The sequence below is a fragment of the Melanotaenia boesemani genome, chromosome 11 (genome assembly GCF_017639745.1).
Source record: "Melanotaenia boesemani isolate fMelBoe1 chromosome 11, fMelBoe1.pri, whole genome shotgun sequence".
NCBI classification, from domain to species: Eukaryota; Metazoa; Chordata; class Actinopteri; order Atheriniformes; family Melanotaeniidae; genus Melanotaenia; species Melanotaenia boesemani.
The window spans coordinates 2,215,015-2,239,547 of NC_055692.1; the positions used below are offsets into that span (position 1 = coordinate 2,215,015).

The window sequence follows — 24,533 nt, forward strand, 5'->3', positions numbered from 1 at the left end:
CTGATGACATCGAGGACTACGCGGTTGTGCGGGTAAACATGGGCGATAAGCCAGCTGGTTGCATCGCTCAGGTTGCCATGCGAGAGACCGCCCACCTGCCACAGTTTAATGATAGAGTGGAGGAGAGGCAGGTCATCGTGGACAACGCCTACGTGGACGACATCCTGGTGTCCCATAACGACCCCCTGAGACTGGACGAAATCCTTAACGGGGTTGAGGCCATCCTCGCGACAGGCGGGTTTCACCTTAAGCCTTGGGTGCGGTCTGGCCAAAGTGGGAGGCAGGAGGCCACCACCAGACGACCCGAGACTATTGTGTTGCCCAACCAGTTGCGGGACGAGGACAACAAGGCCCTGGGGGTGGGGTATCATGTAGCGGAGGACAAGCTTTTCCTCATGGTGGCCATCAATTTCTCCACGAGGAGGAAGAAGATGCGCACTGGGCTTAACCTTTCCGTAGGGGATATAGAGGAGAAAACTCCAGACCCTCTTACCCGCCGTATGCTGCTAAGCCAGGTGGCTGGCCTTTATGACCCTCTTGGTCTTGCGACGCCCCTGAAGCAGAAGTCATTCTGGTTAGAAAGGCCTTCCAAGAGGCCGGAACATTATCTAGGGACACGTGGGATAAACCGCTGTCAAATGAGCTGCGCAGGCGGGCGATTGAGCTGTTCATGGAGTACGCTCGGCTGAATGCAATCGTGTTCCCCAGGAGCCTTACGCCCCCCGGCTGGGTGGGCAAGCCCTGGGGCATCACGTTCTCCGACGGAAGCTGTGACTCTTATGGTGCAGGAATTAAAGAACTTTCTTTGTATAAAGTGATACCAGGAGAACATTTAATGTCAGAGTTGGTTTAGTTAACATCAGCATCGTTAAGCAGCTACAAGCTGCTGGTTCTCCTGCAGGAGGTCAAACATGCTGGACGGACGTCCTGTCTCATGTCCTGCTGTCAAGGCTGAGACGTCCTCCACCAGCACACCTGCCTCATGTTTCACCCCACCAGGAGGATTTAAAAACTCTTCCTCTGCCGGACTTTCCCATAAAAACAGGAAGGAAAAGAAAGCGAGACGCATGTTGTTGACCTTTGTTTTCCTTCCTGTACGGACAGTAATGATACTGATGGTGTCTCGGATTAATTAATCCTGGTGTTTAATACGATATTAAAAGTGGAATAACGAGACATCCACCCTGAAGCCCTCTAACTCAGGCTAACCTTCACACAGAAACCTCATTTTAAGCTGGAATGGACCACAGAAGGACGTCTTTATTCTCTGAAAGGACATTTTAGTGTCTTTCATGGTTTAGACACAGTTTTCATTTTTATTTAGTTTAGCAGGTTGCCGCCCATCATGTGACCTCAGTAACTTTTGGTCCTGAAAAGTATCAGAAAAAATTTGGAAACCAGTGAATTTTTCCTGTTTGTATGCTGGACCATAAGCTCTGAACTGGGAAAGTGTCTCCAGCACTGGGATCTCCATCTCTGGTCTCAAGAACTCTGGTCCCACAGGTCTTAGACGTTTCCCTGCTGCAACGCACCTGATTTAAATTAATGGCTCATTAACAGCCTTGTACAGAGCTTTTTATGAGAGTGTTATTGTAGGAAAACATCTAAAACCTGCAGGCCAGTAGCCCTCGAGGACCGGAGCTGCACATCCCTGCTCCAACAGATCCCAGGAGCTTCATCAGAGAGCTCCACCCAGACGAGCATAGTCCCCGGAACTGCTACGAAGGTCGAATTCTCGACCTCTAGAGATCACTGCTCAGTCCACTAATGGAAAATCTCACGCTTCCTCAGATTAAATGTCATTTACTTCATTAGTAAACGAGATCAAGCGTTTGTGAAGCTCTGAATCCAGGATTTAGTCTTAGCCGCTCTGAGAAGGACTCTGAATCCAGGATTGAGTCTTAGCCGCTCTGAGAAGAACTCTGAATCCAGGATTTAGTCTTAGCCGCTCTGAGAAGGACTCTGAATCCAGGATTTAGTCTTAGCCGCTCTGAGAAGAACTCTGAATCCAGGATTTAGTCTTAGCCGCTCTGAGAAGGACTCTGAATCCAGGATTTAGTCGTAGCCGCTCTGAGAAGGACTACTGTTTGCTGCCTCACCTGTATCAACATGTGGCAGATCTCCTGATGACCCTCAGCAGCGGCTGCGTGAAGTGGGGTGCGCCTGTTCTGCCCCTCCATCACAAAGTTGGGATCTTTTCCATCAACTGGAATAAAAAGATTTGAGGGATTTAACTGAAGATGAACTTAGAAGCATGAGGAGATGATGTGGTCCAGACTTTCTTTAAAGCTGTTACAGACGAGGTGAGATGTGGAGATCATGTTGAGGAAGGTGGATAAACCTCAATAATAAAAATAATCTATGGAATCTTCTGGAAAAAGGAGGCATAAGATGTGAGTTACCCAGCAGCTGAATGACTCTTTGCAGGTCTCCTTGCTTTGCAGACAGGTAGAGCTGCCTGGCCGGGAACTTCACTTTCTTTGGTTTAAGGCTGAGAAACATGCAGGTCAGATCAATTATTCATCTCCTGGTGGCTGAACGGGCTCGCTGTTTGCTAACTGATGCTCTGGTTTAGCTTACTTGTCGTCGTCCAGGGCCATGAGGATGCTCTCCAGAGACTCTTTAGGGATGTTGTCTGCAGCGTGAACAGCCTGGTCTTTCAGCCTGGAGGCAGAAGGAAAGTAGCGAGTCAGCTGACATGTTTAAGCTGTAAGAAATCATCTTTGTGAGTTCAGTCATTCAAAAAGTACAAAACAAGTTAAAACCCATCGGCTGGTTTTTAGAAATCAGCTGGTTAATTAGTCAAACTGATGACTCAGGCTTTCCAGCCTCTAACATCTCCGTCTCAGGTGAGCTCAGTTACAGGAATTCAGCCGACAACCAGCTTTTAAACATCGATGCTAGCTAACGCTGACCTGTTTCCCACAACCGTTAGCATGAACTTTATAATCAGTTCCTCTGGGAATGCAGGACGTTCCGATCGCAACTATCAACGCAAATTCAGCCAATCGGCATGAATTCTGCAACTCTGACCAATCACAGCGCTCCTCCGTGTTACCTGATACAACGTCTGTGCAGGTGTGCAGGGAGAAGGTGGAAAAGAGAAGGTCTTCAGGTGTGTTCGGGTTGCTGAGGGATCGTCTCCTCAACTATCAGACTGCTGTGAAATCTACTGAAACCAGTTATACTTCATTTTATTTATTATCACTAGAACGACTGATGTCATCGGGTCCTTAACCCCAAACCCACCACCACCACCTCCACCCACCACGCCTCTCGCCTGCTAACTGCTGCGATAGACTCCAGTTTCCCCACAACCCCGAGTTGAACGAAGTGGTAGAGAAAGAAAGGTCCTTAGCCCCTCCCTCTGGTTTGGATCCCTCTGGTCCCTCCGGAGCAATCAGCTGTTTATCAGCTGTTTATCAGCTGTTTATCAGCTGTTTTGTGAACTCCTTCCTGTCCCGCGGACCGCCCCTCCCCCGCCCTAATTAAAATGCTTTTATCGGCCTGTTATTTGTCCGCCCGTCTCCAGGCTGCGTCCCATCAGGATGAAAACCCGGCTTCACCTGCTTGGACTCTGGTCTCGGCTCCTCCGAGGCTCGCAGCTCTTCTTTGCTCTCAGTATTTGAGGGACAGCCGGCGTGGTTGGGACGGACGGGAGCGTGGCCACGACGGGAAGCAGAGGTCCGGGGTTGGATCTGGGAACAGACGGCGACTGGTCGGGCTTGGAAACGACGACCTCGACGGCGCCGCTGGCATCCTCTCCACAGTGGGGGCAAAACCTGCAGTCCTTCAAGATGGAGGCACAGTCGCGGTGGAAGCGGTGAGAAATGCTGCCGTACGGCCGGCACTCCATGAAGGTTCCCTACAGGAAGCAGGAAAACACAGATTTCAGGTGAGAAAGGGCTTCAAGTTTTCCTAAATGTTGGGATGGATTCTTCTTCTTGGAAGCTCTGTGCCACCAGTGTGTGGTATTATGTCAGGATGAACATCTCTACGCCTTCAGGCCAAAAGGTCGGTCAGTAAATGTAAAATAAGTCGAAAAAAACAACCTAAAACAGCCACAGATGCACGAGGAACAAGTTCTTTAACCGTCCAAAACACCCGAACCAAGTCTGCTCGTTTAAAGGTCGATTCCTTCGCTGCTAACAGACGTTTTCCTGGAGGCTGCTTCTCTTTAACCCACCCGCTGCTCCTCTACCTCCCTCCATCTATACACTACACCTTAAAATGACTCAAATCTACATAAAAAGACAAACTTTTAAATAAAAAACTTTTAAATAAAAAAGAAAGTTTTAAATAAAAAACTTTTAAATAAAAAACAAACTTTCAAATAAAAAACTTTTAAATAAAAAACAAACTTTTAAATAAAAAACAAAGTTTTAAATAAAAAACAAACTTTTAAATAAAAAAGTTTTAAATAAAAAAGAAAGTTTTAAATAAAAAACTTTTAAATAAAAAAGTTTTACATAAAAAAGAAAGTTTTAAATAAAAAACAAACTTTTAAATAAAAAACTTTTAAATAAAAAACTTTTAAATAAAAAAACAAACTTTTAAATAAAAAACTTTTAAATAAAAAACAAACTTTTAAATAAAAAACAAACTTTTAAATAAAAAACTTTTAAATAAAAAACAAACTTTTAAATAAAAAACAAACTTTTAAATAAAAAACTTTTAAATAAAAAACAAACTTTTAAATAAAAAACAAACTTTTAAATAAAAAACTTTTAAATAAAAAACAAACTTTTAAATAAAAAACTTTTAAATAAAAAACAAACTTTTAAATAAAAAACTTTTAAATAAAAAACAAACTTTTAAATAAAAAACTTTTAAATAAAAAACAAACTTTTAAATAAAAACAAACTTTTAAATAAAAAACTTTTAAATAAAAAACAAACTTTTAAATAAAAAACAAACTTTTAAATAAAAAACTTTTAAATAAAAAACAAACTTTTAAATAAAAAACAAACTTTTAAATAAAAAACTTTTAAATGAAAAACAAACTTTTAAATAAAAAACAAAGAACGTTGACTAAATAACAGGAAACATTTTCTCAACACAAATACAAAATTATCCAACAAAGTTGAATCATTACTAACATTAAATTACTAATTACTAAGATTAAAAATTCCTCCAGCCGTCTTATTGTCAAAGAACAATAAACAAACAAACAAACAAATAAATAAAACCAGTTCCAGACACTTTTTTTCACCACAAATCTGAGGAGAATCCGTTTCTCTGGTTAATGATCCAGCAAATAAAACTAAAGACAGTAAAATGGAAAATCTAGTAAAAGCTGAGATTTAAACCCAGGTGAAGTTTTAGAGAAGTGAGTTTAACAACAAGCAGCACATTAATTATTTCTGCTGCTTCTGTTATGGCTTAGATCAGCTAACGAAGTCGGTTTGTTTTTTACTTCTCTCAGTATTTCCTGCTAAGACTGAAAACACATTTTACTTTATAAGTTATTAAACGGGACCACCTGTATATGTAGGGGTTGTTTCTAGAGGATAAAATGTGGATAAAAACGTACATTTTCATGACTAAGTGACTGTATGATACAGTTTAGACCTCATTCGTCCACCTTTAGCTAGTTCGGGTTCTCCAGACCTGCCAGTGGTTCCAGGACCACATTGAGAGGGACCTGGTGGCCCCGTTCAGATCTACGGCTTCTAGACAGTCCTGTCAGTACAAGGAGGAACATTCTGGAATAATCTACCTGTTATAAGAAAGTTTCCATCTTTAACCCTTTCATGCCGTATGTATCATATCTGACACACACTTTCTGAGAAAAACACAATCTGATTCTTGTCTTCTGCCCCCTGGTGGACACCTGTTACACTACAACAATCCTGAAATCACAAAAATGGTAAATATACAAAAAATATTATTATTTTTTACATTACTGTTAAAAAGCCAAATAAAGAGTTCAGAAAAAAAATGTTCTCATTTCTTTCTTAGGTGGAGCTTTCAGGGTTTATGGCTCATCTAAAAAACACCTAAAAGAAAATCAAACTTGTGATTATTCGTGTTTCTTGTGTCTGTTTGTATCTGTTGTAGTTTTATTTGTATTTTATTGTTCTATTTCTTTTTGTATGGTGTTTTTATTCCATGGATGGAAATTAATCTTCTTCTATAACCTGGCATGTTTACATCATACTTTTTTTTTACTAATTTATATGAACCTGAACTTTAAAAATTAAATAAACAAATTAAATACATAAAAAAAAAATTGGCAGAGTATTATAATTTATTATAATTTATTAAGCTGGAATAAAAAGAGGCTAGAACACCACAGTGACCAAAAGCTAACATGCTAGTTAGCTAGCTAGCTGTTAGCTAGCATGTTAGCAGTAACCCACAGCTAACATGCTAGTTAGCTAGCTAGCTGTTAGCTAGCATGTTAGCAGTGAACCAAAGCTAACATGCTAGTTAGCTAGCTAGCTGTTAGCTAGCATGTTAGCAGTGACCCACAGCTAACATGCTAGTTAGCTAGCTAGCTGTTAGCTAGCATGTTAGCAGTGACCCACAGCTAACATGCTAGTTAGCTAGCTAGCTGTTAGCTAGCATGTTAGCAGTAACCCACAGCTAACATGCTAGTTAGCTAGCTAGCTGTTAGCTAGCATGTTAGCAGTGAACCAAAGCTAACATGCTAGTTAGCTAGTTGCTAACTGGATCATTTTGGTAGCAAATTATAAAAATCTCTAAATACGGATGAAAATTTTGCTTTAAAATTTATTTAGGTGAATCTTTTATTTCTTTCTTGTAAATATTTTTGTTTTTCTGGAGATTTTGTTTGGTTCCAGTAAAAGTAAAGTGGGATCACTGGGACCAGTTTTACAGTTTTTTTCCACTCTGACGCCACAAAAAGCAGCAGATTGCTGTAAAGTCAGGACTCAACCCGTCTACCACATAAACGTGTGTGTGTGTGTGTGTGTGTGTGTGATTTAATCCTCACCGCCCTGCAGAAGAGTCCACAGCCAGGGCAGCACTGGTGCTTGACCATGCCGGCCCGGTGGTCCTCACACAGAACCAGCAGATGCACCGTGTTGGAGGGTCGCATCATCTCCTGCTTCATCACCGACTTCTGGCAGCGACTCAGCTGGAGACAAACCACAAATAAAAAACACACCACGCTGTTAAAAAGCATCCGGCCTCTAGTCCGTGTGGTAGTTTAAGACCTCAACCAGCAACTGGTCTGAGGTTTATGTTGAAGCTGCTTCATGTCTGAGCCAGTTAAAAGCTGTGATTCCCTTCATGTTTAAACATGAAGCACTTTTTAAACCGAGTGTAGGAAAGTCTTAGGAAGGCTGAGAGGACACAGACTATAATAAATCAGCCCCCCTCCTCTCTCTGGACGCCATAGTTACCGTCCCATCGCTGCTCTCCATGGCCATGCAGGTCTGATCCGGACTGGACAGGCTCCCGCCGCCGTTCGGAGTCTCCATACGACAGCAGCACAGCGGTAACTCCTCCGCCAGGTCTTTCTCCGTCACCTCAGCATCTCCTGCACATCACATGACATCACGTCACGTCACATGACATCATCCCCGACCTCAGCAGCACCCCGACGTTGGGAAACAATGATTCTGTGGGAAGAAGGAAGCTGATAATTTAGCACCTGAAAGGGGCGGTGAGAGAAGTTCTTCCTGAGCTTTCAGGTCCAGGCAGTCCAAAGCCAGCTCCGTGTATTCAACATGGCCGCCGTCTCCGGACTCCACCTCCTTCCTGGTGGGTGGATGTCCTCCAGGCACAGACGCCTCATCTGCTGCAGGCTGACTTTTCTCTACTCCGGCTTCTGGCTTCTGTTTCTGAGGGAAAATAGAAACATCTGTTGGTGTCCAGACACGTCAACACCGAGTTAAATCCACTTAGATCCACGTTGGAGGAAGAATTAAATCTACGTCATGAAGCAGACAGCCTCCATCTGTAGTTATTCCAGCTGGATTTATCTCCCACAGGTTTCCAGTTTGAAGGCAGCGAGAAGACTGAAAGGCTGATGAACTGGTTTGTTATCGGGGGGCTGCAGGGTCTGAGGAAAGTAAAGAAGGGACCTACTTTCTTGTGGTGTTGGACCGTCTTCACCTTCTTTTTGGGGACCAAGTTGTACATCCCCATCTTCCTCCTCCTCTTCTTCACAGCTAGAAGCAGAAAGAAGCATAAAGTCATTGTCAGGAATCAGTAAAATGTTATTAAGATGCTTTCAGGTTAGAGACTAGACCACAAATCCAGGCCCAGAAACCCTCTTTTAAACCTTATTTGGTTTTTATTAGGACTTAAACTCAAAGATGAAAGTAAGACTCGTCTGAACTTTGTCAGTTCACACGTTTAATAAGCAGCTAATTTACTGAAAAGCATGAACACAAAGCTTCTGTCTGCTGCAAGCCGTCTGCAGAAGGACGGAAACCAAGCGAACCCACCCGTCTGAGGTTTGCCGGAGCTGGAGGCGGTCTTCCCGCTGCCGCCGCTCTCCTGGAGGCGCTTCGGCTCCACGTCAGACGCTGCTTCAGACTTCACTGCGTCTGTCTGGGACGGCCTTGGCGTCTTCATGCCGGCAGACTTTACAGGCTAAGAAAAGATTTAAAAACATGAAACAAAAGGAAGCTGAGAACTGGCAGATTCACTGTAACAGAAAACGATCCTCAAATCTCAGCGTTCCCAGTAGAACATCAACATGAACTTCCTGTTCCAACTTTTCCCATCAGTTTAAATTTTCCATCACATGGTGACACGTCTCAGTTTCATCATCTGACATGATGCTTATCTTCTACTGGGAATAAATGTGGATGACGGGATTTATAATCACTTCATTCTGTTCCATTATACAGGATTAAATCAGTGTTCAAGCTTTTTAGGAACTGGGCTGTAAAATAAAACCCAAAAAAAACTTATAGCAGCGTTTCCTGAACTCTCAGGTAACTACGGTAACCGTCCCGTTATAACACGTAATAAAGACTAAATACTAGAAACATCATATGACAGCTACACGCTGCGAAGTCACGTCATAATTCCAAACTTCATCTCCGGCTAATTTTCCATAAATGACTGAAATGTGTTGATAAAACAGAAACAGTCAAACTTCATTCAGCGGAGACGCTTTAAATGTTCTGAAGTTCACGTCTCAGATAACGTTAATAAAACCTACAAATAAAACTTTATTATTACTTCATTTATTATTAATTTACGCTGTAATACGATCAGAAATCCCTACAATGACGGTTCAGCTGTGCACGTTCCTGCGATGTGCACGTTCCTGCGATGTGCACGCCGACACACTCTGAACGCAGCGCTGGCGGAGGCGTGCTCACCTGCGTGTATGCGCAAGTGTCTTACTGGGTCTCGTGGGGGCGCTAGGTCTCAGAGGGGGGTGCTGGGTCTTATAGGGCAGCACTGGGTGTCATGGGGGGCGCGCGGGGTCTCGTAGGGGGGCGGTGGGTCTCGTAGGGGGAGCGCAGGGACTCGTAAGGGGGCGGTGGGTCTCGTAGGGGGCGTGCGGGGTCTCATAAGGGGGCGGTGGGTCTCGTAAGGGGGCGGTGGGTCTCGTAGGGGGCGCACAGGGCCTCGTAAGGGGGCGATGGGTCTCGTAGGGGGCACGCGGGGTCTCGTAAGGGGGCGGTGGGTCTCGCAGGGGGCGCGCGGGGTCTCGTAAGGGGGCGGTGGGTCTTGTAGGGGGCGGGTGCCCCGCTGATCTAACGGCAGGGTGACGCTACGAGGCTGTTTCCAGGCTGGAGCGTCTACATTCAGTGAATAAAAGTTGGTGTTTGTGTCTGCATCAGAGGTTTTATCCCTGAACCTGCTGGTTATCTGCTGATCTGGTCGGATGGATGACTGATTTTCCGTCTGTTTCCCTTCTGTTCAGGGTCAGAATCTCTGCTGCTGATTGGCTCTCTACTTTCTCATCGACTTCTGTTTGTATTCATGTGTTCGTGGCCCTCTGGAGTCAGAAAGTACCACATAACTGAGGATGAATGCTGAGCAGAGATTCTTCCACCATCTAAACCAGTCCTGCTCCCGGTGAACCGGAGAAGCGCTCGTGGTGGAAACGTTACCGATGATCCGAGTCTGAAAACGGTTTCTTTACCTTGATGAAGGAGCTTGCTTGTGCCTTCTCTCCTGCCGTCTCCTGCGTGGAGCCTGAACTTTCCCTCATCGATGCAGCCGCCAGACGTGCCGGCGTGGTCAGGAACAGGCCGCCAGGAGACGCCGGGGCTTTCCCCGGAGCGCTTCCTGGTCGTTTACCACGCAGAGACGCATCGCTGCCGACGATGGGCGAGTTGTGGAAAGGAGTTATGGTGAGTCTGGGTCTGTGACCGGTTTCCTGTCCCTTCGTAGCTGCCGGTGTCGTAGGTGCAGGACTGGACGATCTTCTGCCCGCTAGAGGACCCTGATGGCATCTACTGGGGTCCATCGCTGAGCAGAGGACTGAAGAGAACCTGTGGGAAGAAGAACATCCTTCAGTACATATAAAAACTTTATTAAACCTCATTTAATGTGTGAGAGAACTTCAACACAAAGTTTAAAAACCACCAGGATTGTGCATTAATGTCAGAGCAGCTCCACCGGAAACATCTTCGCTGATGTCGCTGCAGTCTGAACATCTACAGATGTTTCTAATCTCCTCTAATTATTAATCACTAATTATGGTTATTTGGGAATAAACGTGAAGCCCAGTTTGTGTCCAAACGTCCAGAACCAGCTGAGACAGACGGGTGAGGACCCCCCGTCTAATGTGCTCTTAGAGGATGTTAAAGACTCTGGGTCCACAGTAAGCCGGTCTTCAGAGAACCGATCTGATTGGTCAGATCTCAGACGGACTTCTGATCAGATTCTTCCTCCAGAAAAGATGCTGCTAGATTTCTTCTGTATGTACACGTATGTACATTTAAAATAACTTCTACATCTTATAAAGCTACTCTCATCATCATGTTACGTAAAGGTTTAATTGCACGTGTAAATGATCAACTGAGGCTAAATATAGTTGAAATGGTACATATTTTATCTAGATTTTCATTCTGTTCATGTTTTCTAAAAGTAAAAGTAATGTGAACCATTAAATCTGAAACCACCTGTTTCAGGACTTAAATTAGAAACATAATTAAAAGGATAAATTTTCTTACATTTTTACGACAATCCTCTTTGTTAAAGTTCATCTATAGATGTGAAATATTAACAAAATCACACGTAATTCTGCTCAGTATCCAAACTAACCTTTCTATAAAGATCTCAGCGGCTCGCGCGTTAATACAACAAGCAGGAAAGGACATTAATCACAACTTCGAGGTTTTTGTTTTCATATTTTCCTCCTCAGATCTGTAACGCCACGCGCCACTAGAGCAGCATCCACCTTCTACACCTTCCTAGCAGCAGCTTTACAGGACTGAGTTCTTCTAAACTTTAACATGGAAGCAGACGGGATGTATTTAAGGGAAACCAGACAACAGGCGGCTGCCATCTTTGTTTTGAATCAGGAACCAAAGCCACAACTTCGGAAACCAGAAATAGTTTAGTTATCTTTTAGTGGACGGAACAGTTTTCCACCCAGCTCCTGCAGATTTATTAAAACACGTTTATGAGCATTTACGAGCAAATGTTTTTAAATTCCTACCGGTTAATTAGGTTTATTAGCTGTGTGTTGATTAGCACGCAGACAATGTGACTATAAACATGCTAATTCATCACATAAAAATGGTAAAAATGCGACAGCGAAGCTCCAAACTCAGCCTGAAAAAGAAGCATTTAACGCGGGAAGCCCAGCCGGACATCCAGAAAGAGAAAACAGGGTTTAAACATTACCGAAAGTTAAAGCGAAGTCTCAGCGGAAAAGTTGTAGCAGCAGTTTCAGCCTCCAGCTTCACACGGTGTTGTGTCCAGGAGGGATGAGGTAGGAAGATGGTGTCTACTTCCGCCCCACCGCCGACCACGTGACCTGCGCGCTCTGCTTCCAGCCCTCACAATCAGTTCCCCTCAGTTTATACTGAACAACAATGACTATGTTGTGTTATATGAGAATTTAAGTTTTAAATACAGTTTCGTTACCAAGAGGAACATTTTCAGATTAATAATAAATTATGTTTCTACGTCTATCCAGTGTTTAAATATTGGAATTCTGATGATTCCCAGTCACATTAAGTTAAGAAGGACCTCACAGAGACACATCGGATTAACAAGGACTTATAATGTACAAGCTGATCTCAGTATGATCTTTGGATAATCAGTACTCAGGAGATTGACTGCTGAGATGCAGGGAAGGAGTGGGTGTGTCCATGGCAGATACTGTAGGTGTAACACATTACTCCATGCATGCCACTCTTACTAATAAGGAGGAGTAAAGACAACTACCGGGGAAGCTGGAAGCCAAACCCCAGTAGAATAATGTGAGAGACGTGTAGACGGGGATCAATCAATCAATCAAAAATTTATTTATATAGCTGTGTGCAGACTGTTGTGATTATATAATAATTTTCTTTTCAAAGATCCCTGTCACCATTTAAAATTTTATTTTTCATGGTTACACAAAGTCTTGTGTAGCTTCCAAACCAGCAGAACATATTTACCATATACAGAATTACCATGTAAGTAGAATTTATTAGTTATCACTGTAGTACAACTACGATTATTCCCTGTTTCCCATGTTCGGACACTTTGAGTGTTTTAAATGTGTGAGTAAAGAAGTCCTGGTGAAGAACTGTCCTATAAATCTATAATAAAAACCTATCGTTCCCAGAAAGGATATTAGTTTTATTGTTTGAAGCTTCACCGATCACACGGCCAACATACTCAGTCTTAGCAGGAACAAAACTGCCCTGTGATGGATTTACTGTCACCCTCAACACAGATGAACATGCAGATGTGCTCACTGCTCCTCCAGGTTGTTACTATAAGTTTGTATTTATTTATTTATGTGAAAGGGACATGTTGCACGTTAGTGAACAGAAGTAAAAAATGTAAATGTGCACACTTAGCCTAGCAGCTAATTTGTATCTGTTTTCAGACAGGTGCAAATTAGCAGGTCTCAGACAAATACTACAATACGTACATAAGTACAGACATAAAGTTAGGTGCAAACTTAGTTAGGGCACGTATGTCAAGCGCATGACGTTAGTGTGTAGCTCTAAAAATACAAGACAAAACCCAATCACTTACACTCAGGACACAGAATAAGATTATCACAATGAACAAGAAGGGGTATATAAGTAAGCACTTAGCTACACCGTGCAGATTGGGATGATGTCCCTGAATATTGAACTGCTAACATCATGTCCAAATAAACTGCAGAAGGTCATTTATGGATCATCCTCAGCTGCTATCATTAGATGAGACAAGTCTTTATTTGGTAGAAAGTCTCTAAAAGGACCTCAAATGTTTTTAAAGGTTTGCTGCTTGTCCCTGATCTGATATGTGACCTTTTCCAAGAACAAAGTTGTTGTCATTTCTGTCAGCTATTTTCCTATCTCTGGTCTATCCACCTCCCGCCAAGCACATGCAATGACTCTTTTAGCCAACAACATATCCACAAATAATTTCTGCTCATGTCTTATATTACAACTGGCAGGGTTGGTTTTAAGCCCTTGCAGGCTCTCTCTCAGTCTTCTGTGGAGATGTTCTCCTGCAGGTCCTCCCTCCAGGCGTTCAGCTTATTTACTGAGGTTTCTGAACATACAGCACCAGTTCATTATATATTTTGTCATGATTACTGCGCTGCAGTGATCACTGCCTGTAGGAACCTCCACTCCCCCCTTAAGTTCATCTGTTCCACCTGCCCTGATTACTTACTCTCTCCACCTGGTCCCTGCCCTACTTAAACACACTCCAGTCTCTGCTTCCCTGCCAGATGGTCAACATTGCTAACCCTGTTGATATCCAGTGTTCATCCCTTGTTTCTAGACTTCTGTTACCGACCTTGCCACGTCTCCTGGATTTCCCCGTGCCTGATTCCTTGTTGGATTTTCCTGCTGTCTGCCTTCTCTGGATTTTGACCCATGCTTTGGACTGACCACTGAGTCTTGCCTATCACTGATAAGGAAACTGATTTCTGCCTTCTTGTGTATGACCCTGCCGGCTTCATTACAACTCTTCTGGATTATTGGATTTTCCCTAGGATCCTGTACCCCACAGCATATAAGGATCTTGTTATCACTCCCTGCTGGACTGTCTCTGAATGTTGCCTTGGAGCCCCTGTTTCAATAAACACATTTCTTGTTTTATACTCATCACTGTGTCTGGGTCCCCCCCTTGACAACTCATTACAATATTTTAGAAATTAGATCCCTTACCTGGCAATTTTTCACCCTGGGGAGGGGGCTGGCTCAGTGGGTAGACTGGTAGTCTTGCAGCTCAAGGGTTGCCGGTTCGATCCTCAGCCTGTCGAGCTCATGTTTAGGTGTCCTTGAGCAAGACACCGAACCCCAAATTGTTCCTGATGGGTCGTGGTTAGCGTCTTGCATGGCAGCTTCCTCTATCAATGTGTGAATGACCGGTATGATTCCAGGTACAGAAAAGTGCTATATAAATACAAACCATTCACTGTTTACCATCACATCTTCAAGGGTTGACAGGTTTGGAATATGACTGATTTTGTTGAGTTCTAATAAAGTCCCTTAGTTGTAATAAAAAAAACTTATGCCCCTCAATTATCTTAGGAATGATTTCTTCAATTCTTTTTGCAAAAACTTTACTAAGTATTTTTAAATCTGCATTTAATATTGCGTGCTATAGAACAAGAATAAAACACTGAAACACAGAAGCGAGGCAGATGTAGCCAGCGACATACATGTCTGTATCTGTGTTGCAGAGCTTCTATCAAGCTATGAGAACAGGTATGGTTGCATTTTTGAGATGGATGGGATGTAAAAGTGGTGCATGTGTGTCTTTTTCCAGGTGGTATCATGTTCCAGATGTTTCTACCCCTCACTGACAGATTTTCCAGAAGTGGTTTGTCTGTAGGGACCTTGTAGTCTCCTCTAGTGATGGTTCTAGTCGTCCTTCCACTGGATCATTTTAGTTGGACATTTTCCTTCAGTGGTGGTGACACCAGTCCATTTAATCATCTATATAAGGAACCATCTTATAATTCTATAACAATAGAAGGTTGTGTTTTCTGAGGATATGAGAAACTTTCCATGTCAAAGTTTCTGAGCCTTTTTGTACAATGAATCTACTGGTTTGTGTCCAATTAGACGACCAGTTAGTGAAACAATAATCAATACGAGAGAAGATCGTGGCATCCAGGAACATTCCGGCCACACCAACAGTCAACGATGGTCTGATTAATATTCTGCAGATTGAATTTGATATTTTTTCATGTTTTGGGGGGGTAAGGGAAGAGTTCAGAAAGCAGCTGTAAATCCAGAGCATCACGTGGTACCTGGTCCATCAGCCTCTGAGGGGTTGCTGGAACCCAGTGAAGCTCTTTGTGAACTGGAAGAGATCCCATGGTGTTCTGAGTTAGGTCAAATATCTTTCTATTCTCAGCCTTTCAAGCTCTTCGTCTGTTTGTGGTGTTGGATATGAATCGTGAGATGGAGTTTAGGTCCCTGAGATCTATACAGAACCTTGCTGCCATCTTTTTTTTCAGCACCAGGACCACTGGATTGCACCACTGAAGCCCAGATAATCCCCAGTAACATTAGATCCAGATCCTTTTTACAGCGATGCCAGGAGTCATTCAGGAATCCTGTAACTGAGACTTCTTATAGAGATCCCTTTTTAAAGCACATCATGTTCCACAACATCTGTTCTCCCAGAATTCTCCTAAAATAACAGAGTTATACAAAATTTTCACACTTGCTGTAGATTACCTGAAGGCAAGAACTGCCCCCCACTTTCTTCAAACAATTTAAATGGAGAACCCTTCTGGTGTGTAGCTGCCCTGGAGTAGATATCTGGTAAGTAGTAGGTCCAACTTTCTTCAAAATCTCAAAACGTAGCGAGCAGCTTAGTGTTGTCGCTGTAGAAGATCACTAACAAATATCCAGGACTGAAAGATCTCCGTAGAGCTGAACACGCCAGGCCTCCTGCTGCTGCTGGTCCTCTGCCACGTATGACTGTGTAAACTCAGGAGTTGTTGCCTTATGCATCAACGTGAACGCTGGTGTACCAACACTATCACCATTGATAGACTTTGCTTTCCAAACCTGGAGAATATCACCGTCAAACGCAGACTAACATACCTTCCACGAGACTTCAATATCTGACCGTATGTCCTTGCTCATGATACCAGCATATAAAACCCTTATGAAATTGTAATTGTATGACTGTTTTAACCTGACCTGATGGGGCCTCTGAGCAGCTACAGAACTGTTTTGAGAACACTTACTGAGACATTTTCAAACATCAGGACCTGGAAGTATACACCTCATCTGTGCTGAGTTACATCAAGCGCTGTGTTGACATCGTCACTGTGGTCAGAAAAATCCAGGTGTATCCAGATCAGGAACCATTGATGGAAAAACAGGTCAAAGTGCTGCTGAGAGAGAGAAACAGTGGCTTCAGGTCTGGAGATGAAGCTCGTTATAAGGCTGCCAGAATCAACCTGAAAGGAGGTGTTAGGGAGGCCGAGTCATCTTATAAGAGGAAGATTGAGGACAATTTCAGCAGCAACATGCAGCAGGTGGGACAAGGGGTCCAAAACATCACCAGTTTTCAGTCTGGCAACTCAGCTGCTGTTGGTGGGGATGCTGCACTGGCTGAGAAGTTAAACTGCTTCTTTGCATGCTTTGAGTCTGGGAACCATCAGAAGTACGACCACCAGCTTCTGGAAACCACAGCCTAACAGTGCAGGTACAAGAGGTAAGACACACCCAGGAAAGCTGCTGGACCAGATAATGTGACTGGAAAGTGCTGAAAAACTGTGCTGACCAGCTTTCTGAAATATTCACCAATATATTCAACCAGTCCCTGTTCCAGAGCTCGATCCCACCCTGCCTGAAGTCCTCTACAACTGGTCCTCTCCCAAAGAACACCAACACCAGCAGCCTCAATGACTACCGGCCAGTGGAACTCACACCCATTATTATGAAGTGTTTTGAGAAACTGGTTAGGAGTCACATCACCACAAGTCTGCTACCCTCATCCAACCTCCACCAGTCTACATACAGGGGAACAGGTCTACAGAGGATGCCACTGCTTCCACACCCCCCTCCCTCATGTGGAACAGCAGGGGAACTATGACAGGCTGCTCTTCATAGACTTCAGCTCTGCTTTCAACACACAAACCAAGCAGACTAGCAATAAACTACTGGACTTGGGTTTTGTTTTACACCTGCACCTGGATTTACAACTTCCTGACAGAGCTCCCAGAGGCTGAATGTAGGACCGCATCCATCCTCAGTCCTTAGCATCAGTACGGGTTCCTGATATCAGGCTCCTGGGAATGCACATAGAGAAGAACCTGTCCTGCTGGAAAAAGTCCGGCAACTGTATTTTCTCAGAATCCTCAGGAAGAACAACCTGGTGGAAAAACTGTTAGTGTCCTTATAATGCTGCACCATAGAGGCAGCATTTCACTAAGATTTACCAGATGCACGGCAGCAAAGAGGAAGGCCCATTAATGCTGCCCAGAAACTCATCGGTTGTTTGCTTCCATCTCTTAGGAGAGCCCACAGTATCCTCAGAGGCCCCTCCCACCCTGGTCACCATGTTTTTGAACTGTTGCCCTCAGGGAGGCGTTTTAGGGTCATAAAAGTAAGAACGAACATACTGAAAAACATCTTTTATCCCAGAGCTGCAGATGCCTGAACTCTGCTTCCATGAAGCCCCGATTCATTTCTGCTGTCCGTCAAATGTTAAATGTTTTTTATTTGATCATTATTTTATTGTACTGTGTTGATTATTGTGTCCTTTTATTTTTTATTTATCTTAACATGAGTGTGTTGTACCCTGTGCAATGACAATAAAGCTGATTGATTAACCGATTGATTGATTGACCCTAGAACTGCCTTCGTCTTATTAAAGGAGGGTTAACTATGTGAACCTCATGGAGGAAATCTCATTAATATCAGAAGTCCTGCAGACTGACTGGCTGCTGCAGAGAGGGACAAAGAGATCATGTGACCATGTTAATCCTGGAGGAAAGGAGACATGTTCCTCCCTCCTTGGAGAGCCAGAGGAGAGAGGGAGGTGTAATCCTGCTCCTGCAGGGCCAGAGCAGAAAGAGTGGATGTGGTGGAGTCTTTAGAGTCTTTATGAAGTTCATGGTGCAGCTACCTGGACCAGAAGGTTCTGTAAAAGTCCAGTTTAACCCACAAATGATCGATTCAGTGTGATTGTGTCCCAGACGTAGCCATAATTTCCTGCTCATCAGAATCTCACCAACATGTTTTAATTATTAAAATATGTTTTTTTTTTTTTTTTTTTTTAACTTGTCCTGTCCAGCATCATAGCAGCAAAATGATAATCTGGTTGCTGTATCATGCTGAACAAATTTGCTCTGCCAAGGGGAGGCCTATGAGTAAGGCTCCTCTTGATAATCTGATTCATTTATTTATTTATTTACTTTGAATCATGGAATCTATGTAATCTTGCTGGAACTGACCGGAGGGGACAGAAAAAGCTGGAAAATAGCAAAAAGAGCAAAAGCGAAAGAAGAAAGTTGACAAAAAGATCACAGACAGAAGGAAACGACCCTTCAATCCACACCATCACCAGACAACAAACTGTTACACCTGTACATGAACACACCAGAAAATTTCCTACAATTTTTACAAAAAACAAACAAAAAAAACAGAGGTGAGTTTTTAAATAATAACCAAATCAAAAAGACATATCATGAAAGTAGCATAACAGCGACCAGATACTAACTCTGTAATGTTACATGTTTAATGTAGGTAAAACTTTTAGCACTACCCAGTGGCTGTGTGGAAGCAGACAGCTCATTTCAGTTTGCTGTTTCTCTATTGCTCAGCTTGGGTCACATGGTTAGTCTTAACCTGCCATTTTGAACCAAGGTCTGGCATAGCAGGAGGCTTCAGTTGAGCCTCTGCTGAATCACGTGCAATCTGCCTGTGTTGAGCCTCAGAGAAGCTTTGTTTGTAAGTATATTTGCCAAACTTAATGTTGGGAATAGATAAAGATGTGTATTTTGTTCCTATTTAGTATGTATTAGAATTTATAATGGCTTTCTGCTTTCACATATAGAAATTGAATAAGCGAGTGAGATAATGTTACAGATAATTGTGCAGTAAAGATTTCTTTTGTTTGTTGTAGTTTCACAAGAAGAAAATGTAAGCACGAAGAATATGGAAAAACATGTAAAGAAAAAATAATGGATGCAAAGGACAAGTAAAACTATTGAACTTTACTTCAATGTCTCAATCATCATTCAGCTCTGGAGTGCCTAGTACACCTGCTTACCCTTGTTTAGCTGTCTGTCACTGTGGGGAGAGTTACGCACGCAGGGGACAGAACAAACTCACAGGAAAAATAGAAAAAAGAATTATCTCTTAGTATAAAAACCCACTGGACAACTCAGTGACTGTGTCAGCATGCAGGGAATGAGGAAGAGGAGTGATTAGTGATGAAGAGTGGTGAGTGAAATCGTGCAAATGCGACCAGAGGTCAGAGGCAGACCAGGGCAGCCCAGAGACCCGGGCCCTCAGCAGCAGCCCCGGAGCACTAACCCAAGCTACCCCACCATGAAGACGACTCCAGCCCCACCCGAAGGGTGGCAGAGGAGAGCCCCAGCAAGAGCCCCCGACGGTCTTGGGGCACAGGTCTCAATGGGCCAAGATCGGCAGCTGCCGGCCCCGCCAGGGACCGGCCACCCAGGGCAGCCCAAGCAAAGGGCCCAGGGCCCCAGGAGCCCAGAGGCGCTCCCCGGGAGGTCCCCCAGGGCAAGACAGGCCAGGGGAGGCCGCCCCCCACGACCGGGCCATACAGGGACCACAGCCAGTGAGCCACTGCCGACCCCAGAAAGTACCCACCACCCACACATGCCTAACATGTTTTTAAACAGAAACTGGTTCTTCAGGAGGTCTTAAAGTGTATAAAAGAACATGCTGTCGTCAGCGTAACTAGAGATCCTGCATCTGTTTTCCTTCTATTTTCCCTAACATCTTGTCTCTAAACAGATTTATCAGACTTGTGTTACCTGCCGATGAAATGTTCATTCTCAGGTACAGAAGTCAGAAATAAAAAAGAAAAAATCTGTGCTGTTTTTTTTTTTTTTTGTAGAACTCATTTATTTGATAAATTTACAGTAAAAACAAGTAATCATATTTATTCTAAATGACTGAGATAATGTCGATTCTTTCCATTGTAATCCTCTAGTATTGTCCTATAAACAATGGGAGACATAACTAGGTTTCTTTTTCTCTACATGAGACTTAAACATGATTCTAATCATTTAAGATGTTGATTTTCTTTTTCTTTCGAGGTTGAATATAAAACAAAATGTTTACAACAACTGAGATTACTGGTAATAATATAATTATAAGAACATTTTACACATGTTATTCTGGATTTAAAGTAATTAACAATCAGATTAGAAATGATGACATATAATCAAAATACATGAAAGAGTTTTACATCATAGATAAATTTGAAGACGTTCCATGTTTTATCCTCCAGAGTTCATGTTGCTCATCTCTTCCACATAAACACAGAACATACTCTCCGACTAACAGAAGGAAAATCTGGATTCTGGAAGAAGCTGGAAGCATCTTTTTATCACCGATAAGCAGAAGCATTGATTTAACTCTACAAACTCATGATGTGAATTACTGACACTGAAAACTCATTCTGATGAAAGAAATCCCAGAACACGTCAGACAGATGTGAACACAGCTGTTTTCTAGTCTGACTGAGGCTTTAACTGCTGATGTTAATGATCATCAGTTTCTGACTCGAGTGAAAACACAGAGTTAAACCCAGAGACCAAAACAGGATCTTCAGGAGATGGTACAATACTTTACCACATATTTCTCTTTTAAATTCTTCAACTCTTGTTCCTGATTTTTTTTCAAATCCTCTAATGTATTTATTTTTTGTTGCTTCTGCTGGTTTTCTTGTATTTCTTTCTCGTGTTTCTCCTTCAGAGCCTTCATTTCCTCAGTATATATAGTTTCCAGATGTTTGTATTTCTTTTGGAATTCATTCAGTTCTTCAGCTTGTCTTCTGACCTCCTCTTCATGTTTCTTCTTCATGTCCTCCATTTGTTTCTTGTAGTTTTTCTCTAATTCTTGGTTTTCTTTCTCCTTTTCTTTTATTTTCTCATCATCTTCTTTTTTTTTTCTTTTCAAATTTTTCTCTTTCCTGCTTAAATTCATCTTGAAGCTTTTCTAGCTTTCTGTCCTCCTCTTGACGTCTCTCTTTATCTTCTCGTTGTCGGTTGTCCCACCACTCTTTTTGTTCTTTTTCCCAGGCTTTCCATCTTTCTTCCATCTCTTTTCTGTTCTCTTCCAGTTTTCTGTCAATCGTCTTCTTTTCTTCTGATTCTGACCTGATTTTTTCCTCCAAAGCTTCTCGTTCATGTTCCCACTTCTTCTGTTGTCGTTCTTCCTCCTCTTTTCTTTTCTTTTCTTCCTCTTCTCTGGTTTTCTGCTCTCTTTCTCTTTGCTTGTGCTCCTTTTCGATGTTCTTTTTCATTTCATTCAGTTGTTCAGCTTTCTGTTTTCTTTCCTTTTCCATTGCTGCTCTCTCTTCTTCCATTCTTCTTTTCATTTCTTCCTGTTCTTTCTCGTGTTTTTGTTCAAGCTCTTCCATCTGTCTCTTCATCTCTTCTTTCTCCTTCAGGAGTCTCTCCATTTCTTTCCGTATCGCTGCTTCAGCTTCTTGCAGCATCTCATTGGTGAAGCAGCTTCCTCCGTTTTCCGTCACCATGGTGTCGATCTTTCTGATCAGCTCATGGACCTGCGATCGGTTCTGTTTCTCTCGGTTATTAAACACGTGGTATCTTCCTCCACAGTCAGAGATCAGATTCTTCAATGATGCATCACATTTTGTTTTTATGTAATCTTTAATGGACAGTTCCTCATCTTCCAGATCATCTCCTCTTGTGAAAAGAACGATGGTGAACTTTTCAGAGTTCTTCCCAAAAACCTTCTTGATGAGTTGTAATGTCTCCTTCTCTTCTGCTGTAAATTTGCCAATCTGTAACACCAGCAGGAAGACATGTGGTCCTGGAGCCAGAAGACTCATGCATTTCACCATCTCCTCACCGACCTGGTCGTTAGACAAACTGCTGTCAAACAGACCAGGTGTGTCGACCACGGCAACAGGACGACCGTCCACCATGGTATGGCCTTTTTGGCAGCTCTTGGTAACAGACTGTTGACTGGATTTTAATTTGAATGTTTTACTGCCCAGAATGGTGTTTCCTGAAGAGCTCTTTCCACTGCCGGTTCTTCCGATCAGAACAATTCTGAGACTCTCGGAGCTCCGCTGTTCATCAGCACCTGTAAAACAAAACATTTTCATTTTTATTCATCATGCTTTAATTTACTTTTAAGGTTTCTTCTCTTCATATACATGCAGTGTTAAAAGTTCACTACGAGGGTAAGATGACCTTTATCTGGTTCTTCCTCAGACCCTTAGACTGGTTCTGGTGGAGACACTATGTGAGGTTGTTTTAACACCAGCTCTTGGAGTTGTGTGTCCACCCAAGGTCTTCAGGAAGGAGGATTCTTTCTACAGAAATGTACAACTATGGTTTTTCCTCTTGTCTCCCCAGAGTCTCTCTCGACTTCATGCGAGTCGGGACGACCACTCTCATTATTTACAAGTAATTCTTTATTCAATACTTCTCCTGTAAATAAACCTTATATACTTTTACTTGTTCCAGACTCTTGGTCATTTTTCTACAACAGTTGTCGTTGTCGGCAGGATTTGGCGAGTGACCAGGGGGACCCAACGACGGTGTCTGACAGACCTGAACCTGATTTTCAGGCGTTGTTTTAGAAAGCGGGACCCTCGTTTGGTTCTCTGGAAGTCATCACTGAAATCAGTTGACTCAAAATATAGTCTGAAAGAAAAGTCTGGTGAGTTAAAAGTACCTTGTTTTAATTAAGTTGTGAAGCTGGTTTGGAGACAGAGGGTCTGTTTGGGCTTGTGAGAGTCTGGACAGCGTGGACATATGTGGTGTTAGCTGTGGGTTACAGGCCTGCAGCTGGTAATCCCTCTGTGTCCGCAGAGGTCCCCCGGTGGAAAAGGCCGGGGGGTAAGAGTGGCAGGGGAAACTTATTACTTTGAGTCGGTGAAGACGTTCACGACTGTAAGGGGATCCTCCCCCCCATTTTGTGGTAAAAATGGACAACGTAGACTCTAAGCAACAGCTCCTCTGTCACAGGAGAATTATTTGATTTTATAATAAAGCAATAAGCCCCGAGAAGCCGTGGGTTACAGGGATTTTACAACGGCGGAGGGGTGTGCTAAGGCCCGACGCGAAGCATGCATTTTGCTTACACACACACACACACACACACACACACTGAAGATTTATTTTTAGTACTATCAAATCTCTGAGAGAAAACACAACTTTCCTCAGACACACACACACACACATCATCATCATCATCATCATCTTTATTTGTCAGACTCAAGGTCCATAAAAAGAAACATCAAACAAACACAACAACAACAACAACAGTTATAAAAGACACTTATACCAGTGTTTCCACAGAGAACACTGGTAACGAACTGAACTAAAACTAGGATTCACCAGCATCAGGACAAGGCTGTTTTCAGAGTTATTCAAGCGACACATAAATCTATACATCAAATTTCTCATTAGTGCCTGAAAGGTACTGACACGAGCGTGAGAGAACAAAAAACTGGCACTGCTGGACCTGGGCTTCTTGAGTAGAACCCTTAATGCATCATTGTAAGCAACTTTAAGCTTCTGTAGACCTGCTCTCTTATATTTACACCACAATGGGGCAGTGTACAGAGGTGTACAGTAACTTCTGAAGAGTTGGATTTTTACATTGTCTGAACACATGTGAAATTTCCGAGCCAAAATATTAGCTTGGGCATACAGAGTGCGACACGGTCGATATACATCATCATCATCATCATCATCATCATCACAGAGCTGATCTGTGATGAAGTGACCCAGATATTTAACTTTAGAACAAACACTTAACTTTTGTTCAGACAAGTAGAAGTCAGGGAAACACAGTTCTTTGTCCCCTTTGGTCCGACAAATTAGGACAACACTCTTTTTTGCGTCATATTTCACATCATACTTTAGTCCATAGTCAGAACAAACATTCAGCAGCTGCTGAAAGCCAGCACTGCTCAGGTAAAATATGGCCAAATCATCAGCGTACATGAAATGATTCACCAGACTGTTACCAATCACACATCCAGTTCTACAGTGGTTTAGTTGATTGGACAACTCATCCATGTACAGGTTAAACAGGGCAGGAGATAGTAGCCCCCCCTGGCGCACCCCATTACTGACACCAAAGGAGGCTGAGATGGTATTGCCCCATTTAACCTGCATCTTCTGATTTGAATACCAATATGCCAAGATTCTTACAATGCTTTTATGGACACTGTTATGACCCCAAGCCTTTGGGCCGAAGCTGCAGAACTTG

General features: G+C 42.9%; 1 protein-coding gene and 1 pseudogene across 1 annotated transcript in view; both read right to left on the reverse strand.

Annotated features, from left to right (window-relative positions):
• Window positions 1-11,889, reverse strand: part of LOC121648642 (histone-lysine N-methyltransferase EHMT1-like) — a 39,296-nt gene extending 27,407 nt beyond the window's left edge. The window contains exons 1-11 of the mRNA XM_041998881.1: window positions 11,794-11,889; window positions 10,082-10,433; window positions 8,421-8,568; window positions 8,059-8,141; window positions 7,622-7,811; window positions 7,371-7,507; window positions 6,959-7,102; window positions 3,567-3,865; window positions 2,581-2,664; window positions 2,403-2,491; window positions 2,100-2,206 (exon numbers count right to left, since the gene is read on the reverse strand). Coding sequence (XP_041854815.1) covers window positions 2,100-2,206; window positions 2,403-2,491; window positions 2,581-2,664; window positions 3,567-3,865; window positions 6,959-7,102; window positions 7,371-7,507; window positions 7,622-7,811; window positions 8,059-8,141; window positions 8,421-8,568; window positions 10,082-10,408 — 1,608 coding nt within the window. The 5' untranslated portion in view covers window positions 10,409-10,433; window positions 11,794-11,889. The remainder of the gene's footprint in view (window positions 1-2,099; window positions 2,207-2,402; window positions 2,492-2,580; window positions 2,665-3,566; window positions 3,866-6,958; window positions 7,103-7,370; window positions 7,508-7,621; window positions 7,812-8,058; window positions 8,142-8,420; window positions 8,569-10,081; window positions 10,434-11,793) is intronic.
• A 9,284-nt stretch (window positions 11,890-21,173) lies between these two features.
• Window positions 21,174-24,533, reverse strand: part of LOC121648641 — a 30,810-nt pseudogene continuing 27,450 nt past the window's right edge.